At 36.7% G+C, this 14045-nt stretch overlaps 1 protein-coding gene across 2 annotated transcripts in view; it reads right to left on the bottom strand.

Moving 5' to 3' along the window:
• CCNYL1 (cyclin Y like 1) overlaps positions 1–14045 on the bottom strand; it is a 36972-nt gene that overhangs the window by 13796 nt on the left and 9131 nt on the right. The window contains exons 2-5 of one of the 2 annotated variants that reach the window (XM_003585764.6): positions 11270–11344; positions 9419–9453; positions 3952–4052; positions 821–856 (exon numbers count right to left, since the gene is read on the bottom strand). In XM_003585764.6, the coding sequence (XP_003585812.2) occupies positions 821–856; positions 3952–4052; positions 9419–9453; positions 11270–11344 (247 nt within the window). The remainder of the gene's footprint in view (positions 1–820; positions 857–3951; positions 4053–9418; positions 9454–11269; positions 11345–14045) is intronic. The other variant, XM_002685539.7, reaches the window with a different exon arrangement.

Raw genomic sequence — 14045 nt, 5'->3', positions numbered from 1 at the left:
ATCCACTCAGTATGCAGGACAGATCAATGGGCATTAATTTAACATAGTACCTACTTCAAGTTCACTGATAATGACTTGGAACTCCATTTTAACTAATTTAATGAACTAGCACATGTGGATTTTGGGGACAGTATCAAAGAACATGCCAAATTATCTCAAGGCTTTAAAAATTCACCTTTTCCCAACTATATGTCTACATGTGGCTGGATCTTCATATTGCTTCTTCAAAGCAAATGACTGAAGACAGTGTTGATATGAGAATCAACTGTCTCCTATTAATGAGATACTTTTCTCTCCACTATTTTGTTGTGGAAAATGGTTATTTTTCATTAAAAAAAAAAAAAGACTTATGTTAAACACTGGAGTCCCCAACCAGATGGTGATCTCATCCCTCAGGTGACAGTTTTTGTTGTCCTACTGTGGACAGAAGCAGAATGTGCTACTGGCACCTAGAGGGTAGAGGCCAGGGGTGCTGTGAAGTGCTCGACAACGCACAGGACAGCACCCCACAACAAAGCTTCATCCAGCTCAAAATTTCAGTACTGCTAAGGAAAGCCTGTTTAACATACAATGGATTTAATTTTTTAAATTTTCAATTTCAATTTCTAATACAGTAAATATCCATATAAACCACATAAGAGTGGTTAAAGAATTAAGAGTCCCAAAATAAAAATAAATGACTTACTTCCATACTCTAATAGAAGCACTCTAACAGTAAAAGCTTACTCTAAATACTGTCTATAGTTATTACTTAACACTAAACTTTATACTGTGTAAATTAATTAGCTGGAATAACAAAATAGGTTTTAAAAGAGCTCACCTGTTCTTTATGTGGTAATATATTGCTAAGGTCACACTGTGGAGGAAAAAAATATATTGTAATAATTGATTTTTATCACATTAGGCCTGAAGACATTTAAAAAGGGTTGGCAGAGAGGTAAGACCTTCCAGATGCCCAGTGGCCCCCACATCCTCTAATTCAGAGCAGTACCCACAGGTGCTATCCCCCATGTTTTAGGTTCTTTGGCTTTTAGCAAAATTAGGAGACCCAAAATGCTAGATGTGCTCTTAGAAGACATGTTTGGGTTGATTATTATAATATATGTTGTTATATATTTCCCCAGTCATTTGTCCTTCTATGCACCAAATCTTTCGTCCCATACAAGTTATATCATCTATCCACATGGTTAAATTTAAGCCACACATGGCTTTTTGTTAGGCACTGCATTTCAGCTGATTTAGTTCAGTATCCCTCTAACATGTCTATTTTCCATTATTTCTCTAAAAGTAAGTAATACAAGTGCTCCATACCAAATAAAATGGATTTAAAATCACTTTCACACATAATTATTAGAAAATTTAATAGCAAAGTTTTATAGTCACAAAATTGATGATAAGCCTAGTTATCCTGAAATAAGCACTGCTAATAAGGCAGCACAATACAGCACAGTACACTATTAATGACAGGTATTTCCAAATTATTTTAAATAAAGTATTAACTAACCAATAGATACAAGTCCTCAGATACTTTTTACATTACTATAGCCCTAAGTTATTCACAGATGCTGTGTATTAGGCCATTAAGGGGTTCTCTGGTTAAGTTATTTGTTTCCCTTTGTTCTCAGTATCTAAAATGAAACTCAAAATAATTGAGAGAAGGCAAATCTGAATTTTGTAACTAGTCTATAGAATCTTAGCATTTGCAGAAAGGCCAGTAACACTGTTAGCATCAAAGATGGATACTTCTATAGTGCTTCAAAGTTTCTTCAAATTGACCTTAAAGTCACAGAATTAAAAGTTACATAATAAAAAGGGCAACTGAACCTTATATGACACTTATCCCATTTTACAAATAAGGGAATCAAGGCTAAAAACTGACTTACTCAAGGTCCCACCAATTATCAGAAGTAGTTCTCTTTCTCCTACCCTTGAAGCAGAGAGTGGTTCCCAAGCTCAGCTGCATCCTGGGATCACCCGGGACACTTTAAACACTGCCTGGCTTCTGCTTCAAAATGTTCTGATTTAACTCCATTAGGTACGACCTGGGCATCAGGATTGTATTTAAAGCTCCCCAGGTGACTGCAACGTGCAGCCAAGTTTAGGAATGAATGAGTTAGGGTTAAGATCAGAATCTCTCAGGATGCTTTTGTCTATAAAATCATGCCTCAAACACATCATTCCTCAGCTTGTCAAAAGGGGTGTGTGTGTGAGAAAGAGACAGAGAGCCAGACAGACCCACAGACTCTGCGTCTTGGAGGCAGGGAGGAAAGGTAGAATCCATGTGTTCAGAGATACACATCTTGAAAAAGTTGCACAGGTGATTCTAATAAGGCTCACCTACCCCACTGAAAACTAATCCCATGGTACTTTTCAGAATCATTCCTAAAAGCCAATTTGCCCTAATTTTCTCAGTAAACCTTTATTTCACCAATAATGAATGTGCTGAATGGTCATTTTTAAAACTTAATCAGAGAAAAATTTACTGTATTTCCAAACATTAAGACTAGGTTGAGAATAAAAAGCATGAAACCTACTCATCTGAGCAAGGTTAATCTTTAAAACTACTTCTGAATTATATACTGGAACATCAGGCTCTTTTGAATTGAAAAGAAGCTGTGACTCTAGCCACAGTGAGAGTAGTTTTTTAACCCACAGATTTAGTGTCTTGGCTGAATAAAAACACTGATTTCGAGAGAAGTGCCAAAACTCAGGACTTTAAAGAGCAATGGGGCTCAGTTTTTGTTGAAACACGATTTGACCAAAACTAATAAGAAAGTTACATTATTATGATTGTGAACTGGTTGTTTTTAATTAAAGTTAGAAGTATACTGATCATTTAAACAGCTAAAAAATAAAAAGCCTTGCACATTAAAAATGAAATTAAATGTATAAGCTAATTATATTTTTAAGACAGAAAACTAAAATTAATGATAAGGATACTAATATTTTCAAGTAGCATTTCCCAAACTGTTCTGGAAAGTTAACATTCATATGCTAAGGAGACACTAGTTAATGTTCCTGGACAACTCCAACAGAGGCATGGAGGTCTGCATCCTGTTTGGTTTTTAATTCTCTCTCTTAAATAAACTTGAACATTCCCATCATTAGGGCGTTCTGAATTGTGCATCTCCAATTGTGGACTATGAGGGGCTTCCAGAAATGGAGGAATAGTTTTTGTCATCGTAACACTGTTCGTGTCTTCTTAAGTATAAGCCTGACCACAGCCTTGTTTCTGAAACTTCATCTCTTTTATTGTTCTCTGCTTTGATTGATACAGTGTGTTGGAGATACACATATATAAACAAAAATTAAATGTGTCTATTAAGTTAAAATCTTAGTTGAACAAATTTCATCTATGGAGAAATTAAGCTTGAGAGTACGCCCCTTGAAACAGTTTTGATATATTTTCCCCCTCTTTGGGGGAGAGGAAGGAGAAGTAAAATTTCATACAGAAATACTGCAGGAAAAAAATGCAGGGTGTGATAAATCTGACGAAGTCCAATTAAATTTAACTGCAGATTCGCTTTGGTGCCAGTAGGGGACACGCTGTTCCTTCTTCTAACGGTAGCTTCCAAACTAGTATACATTGTTGTAGGACACTCCCAACTCATAAAGAAATACTTTTTTCTAGAAACATACAATAAAAAGGTACCCCTCTCTTTCTCATTATGTTCAATATTATCTTAACAATAGAAATCATCAAATAAGATTTACATTTTTCCTGGGATTTCTTACTTGCTAACTGACTTTCCCTTCTATCATGTACTCTATAATAAAAATGGAAACTGAAGACTCATATTTAGGTCCTTGAAACCAACATATAGTTGACACCAGTTTCTTAACCTGATCACTGAAAAGGACAAATCAAATGAATGAAATTACGTATGGCTAGAATGGTTTCAGCAAGAAGGGGGTCTGTCACTCAGCCCTTGGCAACCTAGTTGTACTCACCATTTTATTGTGGTTCTAAGATTAGGCTGGCTGACTGTGCTGTCATCTAGAAATATGGTTGAGCATGAGCTATACTTTTTAGTAAGCTGCCCTGGAGATACCTGAAGGGGAAGGGAGATAGAAGAAAATGTCACAGTAAGTTAAACCTATAAAAGTGTGTTTTTTCCTTGGTTAAAATGTCAAACGATAAAGCATTAAGATTTTCCTTACACTCCATGAACTGCTGAGTGCTGCATCACGTGCAGCTCCATGGGAAACCTCTGTACTCTAACTTCCACAGGCAAGATCTGAGAAATGTGGTATAAACTGCTGCCCTTGATACAGGACCCATAAATGAACCTGGCAAGCACCTATTATAAATTGCCTTTATAATAATGTAGAAAGCATATAGTAAGATTTCAGTGTTTCTTCCTTAAGCAATGAAATGCAGCGGAGATTTCTATTTCTATTCATTTACTACAATAAAACGCACTGCTTTATGTAATATCGATGTGAGAGCATTCCATTGCAGTAAATGAACGCCAATCATAAGTGTATTAGCTTGGGAGACAGTGTGAGGAAACAAGCGTTTTTGAGTCAGAGGCTGGGCATGCCAGGGCTGCTCTATCACTCGCAACCTGGAGGCCATAGATCTCTCTGGGCCTCAGTTTCCTTATCTGGAGGACAAAAGGGTACAGCTTTAAGATTCTCTCACAGCCAAGAAACAGATAAAAGCAGCTCTGAGAATTTAACTTCTCATTTCATGTTTAAGTAAGACTGCCATATATTAGACAAGTGAGAGCCTTAGAGAATACTTCCCACTCATTGCAGTTTTATTATTTCTTCTCTCCATGCTATCTGACGCTCATCATGGCACTCTGGTGCCTTGCACACGCTGCTCTCTGCCTGCACTGGCTTCTTCCTTCTTGTCCCAGCAAACTTGACCCCATGACCTCCAGCATACCTCGGCCAGCAGCCACACCACTGAACTTCTCCCTTTCTGCACACTTACACATCTAATTCACCACCAGTTACATGGTCTCAATTGCTTGCCTGGTATCTCCCTCCTAAGTAAGCAAGCAAGCTCCTCCAGGTTACAGAAGATTCTTACTCCTCCTACTCCAGTTGCTGAGCACAGAATCTGGGACAAATTAGGATTCAACAAGCCTTTGACAAATTATTTAAGATCAATTACAACTGGAAGGTAAATCATACTAATGATACACATTAGAACTATCTGCAGTGGTGCTGGATAGGTGACAAAGAACTTTATGAGACCCTCTAGAGAATAAACTGTCTTTAAAACACTTTAGAAGTATCCATTTATTTGTGAAGAGCCCAAGAACAAGCCATAGTCAAATACTAAAATAGCCTAAACTATGTTAGGACAATTCTCTTCCTTTAAGTAAAGGCCAATACTCAAATCCCAGTCACTGTCAGTAGCTCAAAGTAATAGCATTCTTTAATACCACAGAACACAAACAATTTCAACACTTGGTTCTGTTGGTTTTTGTTTACTAATTCAGATGAGCCTTCCTTCCTCCTATTAATATAAAGTAGTTTTCACCATGCTGTCACACTCTATCAGTGTCCTCCACAAATACATCAAAGGTGAAACAAGGAGAAAATCTAGTCGATGTTTTTTTAAAATACAGACCATTTAAATAAACAGTGCCAATAGCCAATAATAAGAACTATCCAAATGGTGTATAAACCACCATTTTGCTTCTTCCAGATATTTTACGGCAAGGCCACTTACTCCTTTATTAACAAAAAGTTCTAGACAAAACATACCTGAAAAGTACCACTATTTGGAGGAATTTCTCCTTCAAGCTAGAAATGATTTAAACTGAAACTTACATATTTCTTAAGCTATCTGGTTAATGTGTAATTTTAGAATCTCAAAGGAGACACAGCATGAAAACTGAACATTTATTCAAATGCTTATATTCTAAATGAAGTTATCTTTTAAAAGGTCACTACTATTAAGAGTATGATGCACTACACATAGTAAAAGTCAGTTCTGACTATAAAATCTATCTATGAGGGGAACAAACATAGTAAGAAAATGCACCAAAATATAGACTCGTTGGTAGAGCTTTGGCTTTGGGTGATATTTATCCCATTTTTCTCTATTAAAACTTTTTCTCTATTATGAATTATATGTTTATCTTTGGAAATATTAGTGCTGAAATATTTAAGAAGTTTAATTAGACGTGGCACTACAGACCAAGGCGGGGTGGGGCTCATTTTAGTCTATCAGCAACCTACAGAATACTAGCTAGATCCTACCAAGAAACAGTGAACACTTCTCCAGGCCTACTCCTGAAGTGATTCAAACTTTTGGCATCTACTATTCACTAAAGGATGGCAGAATTAAAGTTTCTGAGCAAAGCCTGGATATATTAGCTGCCAACAGCTCACTTTCCCCTCATCTCACTTTAAAATTTAAGGTAACTGTCCTTTATGATTAAAGCCTTATCATCGCTGGCTCAAAACCTCAATAAACTACACTGACAAAGATTAATGATATAAAATGCAAATATAAAAATCAAACAGCAAAACCCACCACTGATACTTTAATGTTCACTGAAGAAGAGTATTTACTGTCATTCAGAGCTAAGGACAGAACCGATGGACTTTTACAATCTTTACAAGAAGGGAAAAGGCTTACTTAGTAGACCTCAGGTTTAATGGCAGAGACTAGAAAATAATCATACTGGAAGACTAATAAGTAACAATCGCCCGCAAAACTTATTAAAAGTCAAGCACCTGTTGAAATTCTGCCCCCACCCAGTGAATCTTCCCATCCTGCCTATTGCCTCTGAGTTTAACCCATCAAAAAAATTAAGCTGAAATTCACTTTTTTCCTCCCCTTTCCACAAGTTTTAGATGTGTTTATTAGTAATTATTAAGACTTTTACTTAAAATTTTGTAATACTCAATGCATTAGTGTGGGGCTTCCCTGGTGGCTCAGTGGGTAAAGAATCCACCTGCCAAAGCAGGAGACGTGGGTTTGATTCCTCAGTCAGGAAGATCCCCTGGAGAAGGAAATAGCAACCCACTCCAGTATTCTTGCCTGGAAAAGTCCACAGACAGGCGAGCCTGGTGGGCTACTACAGTCCATAGGGTTGTAAAAGAGTCATGTCTGACTTAGCAATAAAACAACAAGAAGTGCCTTAGTGTAAACTACTCCCTACATTACTACACATTAACGGACAATGTGGCAGGATAAGTAGTTTGAATAGGATTCTTAATCAAGGTCTTAGTAGAAATGTACAGTATTCTAATTATAGATATAATAGAAAGTATTGTCTGAATCAGTACCATTAATTATACTGAATTAAAACTTTTAAACTTAGAATTTATATTCAAAGTATAAATCCAACTTAGAGTGGACTAACCACAAATCTACTTCCTTTCCCCCTTCTTTCAGAGATATCATCTCATTAGAATTAAAAGTATTTTTTTAAAAAGCTATACCCAAGACAGGATAAACAGCAGATGATTTTTGATGTTTGAAAGAAGAAAAAACTAGATAAAGGAGTGGTAACGGACATGGCAGAACAGAGGAAGCACAACCTTGGAACCTACAGAGTGACTGGGATGGGAACAACAAAACCAATTTGTCTTACAGAACCTGAGGCAGGTTCAGAATTCAGAGGCATGGTCACCAAATCCTTGCAGTGAGGTCTATCAGTTAATGAGTTCGCAAAGTGATGCTTCCAATTAGATCTTAACAGTGAGGGAGAATCACATATTTGAGGGAAACCTCCAAGAAGTCAGAGATCAAAACAGGAAGAAGGCATCGACAGGAAAGATAAAAATGCAGGAGCAAATAAAAACTTAAAAAAAAAAAATCTTCAACATCTACAGAAAGATGAGAAATTGCATCAGTGAAAAAAGAATAAAAGGATGGAAGAGAACTCTATAAAAATAAGGTAGACAAAACAATATATTCAATAGAAGGATTAGAGCAGTCAAGGAAACCCCTAGGAAGTAGGACAAGAAGCCAAAACGGAAAACAGGAGGGGAAAAAAAATCTGTGCAGAAATATGCTCTAAAATTTTCAACATCTGACTAACAGGAATCCAAAAAAAAAAAAGAAAATACCAAAGACGCACATAAAAAAATTCACTAGAAGAGATGTTCTGTATGTTTAAAGGCCCCAATAGAGTGACAAGGTCTATATCAAACCATGTTATGAAATTTCAAAACCCCACAAAGACAGAAGGTACTACAAGGTTCCACAGGAGGAAGGAATGGAGAAATGACTAATTTGGTAAGATACAATGTACCAAATTCAACAGATTTAAGAGCAACACTGTAAATGAGAACAGGAGAGAAACATCTCTAGAACTGCAAAAATTAGTTTCAACCTAGAATTCTACACTTTATCAAATATAAGGAGTTTCATAGAGGCTAGGTCTTTAAAAAATTTTTGCCCATGTGCCTTTTTCCAGGAAAATGTGCTCCAGTAAAACAAGGGAGTATAACAAGACAGAGGGAAACAGAATCTAGGACATAGGGGATCCAACATCAGAGAGTAGTGATGTGAGATCCCAGGTGACTTCACACAGATATCCCAGGAAAATAGGCACAGAGCCCATCTAGGAAACACTAGTATGTAGAGGGTAGGAAGACAAAAGGTTGGCAAAAAGTGTCTCCAAGAAAAAATGGAACAGATGTGGTTTTGTGGACGGAAAATATTTTTGATGGGTATGTGACAAATGTTACAACATTTGGGGGAAAAAATAGCTGTTAAAAAACAGGCAAGTGAATATAGTCAGGAAATTAATTCCACAGAAAAAAATGAAGAATGTGAAAATAGGGAGATTGGCCAGGGAGCTACTCAACTGTGTTTGGCTGTGTGAGATCATGCTTGCTAGAAAAAGCAGAATTGGATTATCCTGAGAAGTGCAGAAGTGCTGAGATTTCATTAACATTGAAGAAAAAGAATGAAAGGTGCACAAGGAGGCAGCACGGAGAACCACACGGCTCAGCGACGGACAACACTTGGTAGTCGGAGTGATGTAGACAGTGATTCTGATTTAATAAAAACTGATGCACGCAAAGGGAACAGAAGGAGGGAGATAAAATCATGGTGGACAAGGAAGTTAAGATTTCACCTGCTGTGCCAAGAAGTCAATGGACAGTGCTAAAAATTAAATTACCTATTACACTTTTATTACTTTGGTTAAAAACTAAGATCAAAAATTTAAGGCAAAAGAGCTGAAGCTCGATCTTTATATTATAACCATATTATTGAAATTTAACTTAAATGTCAGGACCCTTAAAAAAAAAAAGGGAACTACTAAGTCAAAAACCTTTCTGAATATACTTGATAATTAGGAACTAGACATTCAGAAAATTTATAAATAAGAGGTCAATGCTAACAGTATTGGATCCATCATACTTTTTAGGAAATCATGGCAGACATGCTTTTAATTGAACTATTGATTTCTTAACTTTTCAACTATTTACTTACATGGTTTAAATGGTTGCTCTTCCTCTTTTCTCGCACTAAGAATAAAAAAAATTAACTGATGAATTCCGATACAAATACCATAGAAAAATAAGTCACTAGTTATCTGATGGATTACCAATATACACAATGAGTTAAAATTTCATTCTATTTTTAAAAATAATTTCCAACAAAACATATAACTTAAATCACCCAGCAAAATGAATCCTATAAATAATATCTAAAAACTTAGTTTTACTATTTGACCTAACAGATACTCTGTATTAGGTACAAATCAAAGACTCTCCATTTACAAAAGAAAAGGACAAAGCAAATTAGGCCAGGTGAGATATTTAGCTAATAAAAAAATTTACCAGCTGCACCGTATGTAGTATTTTCTAGTTCTACATGTACATTAGTCACCAGGATTAACAGATGACAACTCTAAGAACCAGTTTCTGGTCAAGCAACCATGTCTCTGGAAGCATCCTGAACCACTTATTGGTCACCTACTCAAACACCCAAGTTAAAAAATACAGGGTCTTTACACACTGGAAAGCTCTATAAACTTTAACATGTGTGCTGACCTCACTAACATGCATTGACAGAACATAGAACTGTTTTGCTCCAACAAAGACCAGAAGAATATAAGCTCAAAGAGAGTCTCAGGCCACACTCGTTCCCATGGCATCACAAGCATGAATTCCTTTAGACTGAAGAGAGACAGGGGCATGAGGTTGTGTTTCTTTTACTCTCTCCACTGTCTCTCTACAGTGTGAGCAGCTCATGAGTCTGGAAAAGACTGAGAAATACAGTAATCCTAACTAGAAATAACTGCCTCAAGACAAAGAACACACACTTTAAGAAAATGCAGGCGCCCTCAGGCTGGAGAACACATGGTGCACTCCGAGAGGGCGTGAGCGCTCTGTGCCCCACCCCCACGCCTGGCCCTCTTCTGGCTGGCCGTTTCTGAGACAGACCCTTTGATAAAAACCGGTAATCTAATGAAAATAAAAGAAAAAGAACCCTCTATTTTTTATTGTGCTGCATTACTTCAAATATTATAGAACGTTCACTTGTATTCCTGCTCTCATAAACAACCGAAAAACTTGATCATGTGTGGCTTTTTAGCAAATAAACTAGGATTTAACATATATTAAGGAAGACAAGCAGGCAAGACAACAAGCAGGAGTGCAAAAACTTCCAGTTCTGATTCTCATCTTAAAACAAGCAGGACACCAGAAATTTACACAAGGTTTCCCTTACTGAGGATAACCTTCTGGAAAACCCCATATGGCAGGCATGCTCCTCTGATTACCCTGGCCCAGCACCACATTAGGATGAGAGAACTTTGAAGAGCTAAAAGTTCTTATACGAACTTTTAAAAGAACTTAAAAATTTACATGAATCTGGATGTGAGAAAGGTTCATCTGGTTGAGCACTGTGCAAAATGGTGCCAAAATCACAAGACTCAATTCCCATACATAACAACTGATTTTTTTTTTATCAAATGAAAACCTAACTGTGACCTAAACCCTATCATTCATCTTTAACTCATGTGCTCTTGGAGCAAGAGGAAAAGGACAAAGTAGCATGGAAAAACAGACCACAACTAAATCATGTGGCAAGCTGACTGTGTTGATAAAGAAGTAGCAGAGTGTATAAACAGATGGTCTAAGTGTTTCTCATTAAAATAGTGACACCTGAAGTAAAAATGTATCATCACATATTAAAATATCAAATATTAAAATATTATCACATATTAAAAAATAAAATATTTAAACTATTCCAAGTGTTTTTCTGTATCTTCCTAAAATACACAAAACAAAAACAGTTTTCAATCTTTTTCTCAGGGGGGGAAAAACACTGTCTTACCGTCCGTTTGAGATTTGCTCAGAAAAATTGTGCTTGCCCTTGGGTGGTCAGAAGGGTTTGATTCCAAAGCTAAGTCTGCACAGGAAGAAGAGAGAAAGGTGTGACAATTAGTTGAGTAGAAAAAGACATGACTTTTAAAACAGCTACACATTGATTTTAATCACGTTTAATAGCCTTAAGAAGAGCTTTTAGTAATGACAAGAAGGAAACTGTAGTAAAGGCAACAATATAAAAATTCTATTGGTAAACAGAAAAACTGTAGAAATTCTCCAAACATGTGGAATAAAACCAGGGCTATGTCTTAGGCTTTTTTTTTTTTTTAAACTTGCACCTAATCTATGCCTCCCCTCCTATTTATTGATTAAAAATTCAGTCACCTCTCTTTAAGCTGATATTACTAGCAAATTTCAGGAAGTCTCAAGAAGCAAGTTATGCTGTAGTCAATTACTGTCAGATACCAGCTCAATCTATCAAATATGCTATAACCAAATGAGCTGCTTTTGGCAAGTGTTCTTCAGACAATCCAATAGCTAATTCTAACTCCACTCAACAGTTGGCTGCCGTTTATCTAGGGGCTATTCATCATGGCAGATTTAAGAGGAATACATAAGAGTTCAATGTTCTGATCCATAGGAACACTTCCAAGATGGTGATTTTTAACTCTGCCCTCTATTTCCAAAGCTAAACTCTCACTTTTTCCTTTCATGGTGCATGATTAATAGAAGGCTTCAATAAGAGTACTTCCTGGAGCACATCAAAGGGCTGCTTGAAAAAAATTTTGCCCATACCTACGTAAAAAAGGTGGGTCTGCTGGCAGTTCACTTTGCACCAAGGTGGGAGAGTCTTCTATTTAGGCAGAAATATCAAGCAAGCACAAGCTGCCACATTGGACAGTAAGGTTGTTGTTTAAAACAAACATAAAAGCCCTATGGGCACTTACTCAGTGAAGTCCACCTCAAACCAATTAAACAATCTTTTAAGAAACTAGACCAAGATTTTTAAAGAGTAATAGTTAAGGCAATATTTCCCAAACCACATAATAATTGGCCTATTTTTAAAGGGGTGTTTGGTGGTCAAAGTGATTTACATGTTATCCCTGAGAATCAAAAAGCTATATACATTGATATATTAAAAACCAACCAGTCCAGTAGTGAATTCCGTCTAACCCAGCATTTCACAAATGTTATCTACCTAGAACCCTTTTCTTCCTCAAAGAAAGAATTTTGCATGAACAGTAATTTGGGACTTCCTGGTTTAATGGGAATTTTAATGTTACTGCCAGCATTATAAATTTACATATGTAAACCAACTGCTTTGTTCTTCATGAAAATTCCTTCACTGCATTTGGAGTTTATTAAGCTATTTTTGGAGAAAATATTCTATTCAACAGTTTTATGTAAAAGACCCATAAAATTATTTTAAAGTTTTTTACCCCCTACATATTTGAAAAATTCGACACCGAGAAAATAAATTATTTCAGTTATACACAAAGTTGACAGGCAGAGACTTTCAACCTAAGGCTTCTGAAAGGATTCATGACTACTTATCTGTACCAGAAAGTAAACAGGCTACACTGGAATCTAAAAAATAAGCAGAAATGCTTGCAAAGTAGCCATATTTTTCATCAGGGTTTATGGCATGGTAAAATTTAACAAGAGTCAATGGAAGTCCAGGAAAAGTAAGTGTCAGGATCAAAGAGAAGCGAGCTTTAACATACACACACACACCCTGTACATACACACACCCTGCACACGCACACACACCCTGCCAAACCAGGGTGTGCTAGTGGTATGCTATGATGTGCTACTACAGATCTATATAGAGAAAGCAAGAAGGCTGGGATAAAAGAAATGACATGCAGGAAAAAGGTAAACTTGCCCAAGTGATCAGAAAAGAGCTGGCACTCCCCCTACCCTACTCTCGAGGATTCAAGGGTGGGCACATGACCCAGAACTGGCTAATAGACTGCAGCTTTCCTGGGACTTTCCAAGAAGCAGAAAAAGGCAGAGGGGTAACCCTAGGCTCCTTAGCTAATCTGGAGCTGCTTGGACACTCCTCTTGCCATCAAGAGGGGAAAAGCTTTTCGGGAGAGATCAACAGAGGAGAACAGAACTGAGACAGGCTGTGAGGTCACTGAACTCCTGGGTCAAGTACTGCTTAATTTACTCTATCAACTCCAGTTATATAAAAGTCAATATATATGTATTTTTAATTTAAGCTATTCTGAGACATTTTCTCAAACTTGCAACAGAAAGAGACCTGGTTAACCAGCAGAACTGATGATCACATTGAAGGTGGAGAAAGGTAAAAGTCATTTGCTCATTCCTTTAACAAACGTCATGAACAAAAATTTGCATGCGCCAAAATGACACTATTTAAAAATTAACCCACAGATTCACAACCCTTACTTTTAGTTGTTTTCCTTACACATTAGAAAAAGCTCTAATTAGTGTAGAATTTATGTCTTCTTGTTATTAACAACCCTTCTACATCTGACTGTTGCATATTTACTGTTTAATGAATACACAACAGCCCATCAAGCGTTATTCCTATACTGTACTTAGCCAATTCCCTATTGCTGGGGTTTAGGTACTTAAAACATTCTATTCTTTGATGAGGAAACTTTTCATCTATTGTTATACAGCTTTTTAAATAAATAATGGTTTTATCTCCTTAGCAAAGATCTTCAAAAGTGGGATGTCTAAGCCAAAAGGTTAGATCATTTTCCTGGCTCAAGGTACAGTGCTAAACTGCTTCCTGAAGAAGGTGGGGCCAC

The sequence above is a fragment of the Bos taurus genome, chromosome 2 (genome assembly GCF_002263795.3).
Source record: "Bos taurus isolate L1 Dominette 01449 registration number 42190680 breed Hereford chromosome 2, ARS-UCD2.0, whole genome shotgun sequence".
NCBI classification, from domain to species: Eukaryota; Metazoa; Chordata; class Mammalia; order Artiodactyla; family Bovidae; genus Bos; species Bos taurus.
Note: the sequence above shows the minus strand (reverse complement) of the source record. Positions and strands in the feature narration are given on the sequence as shown.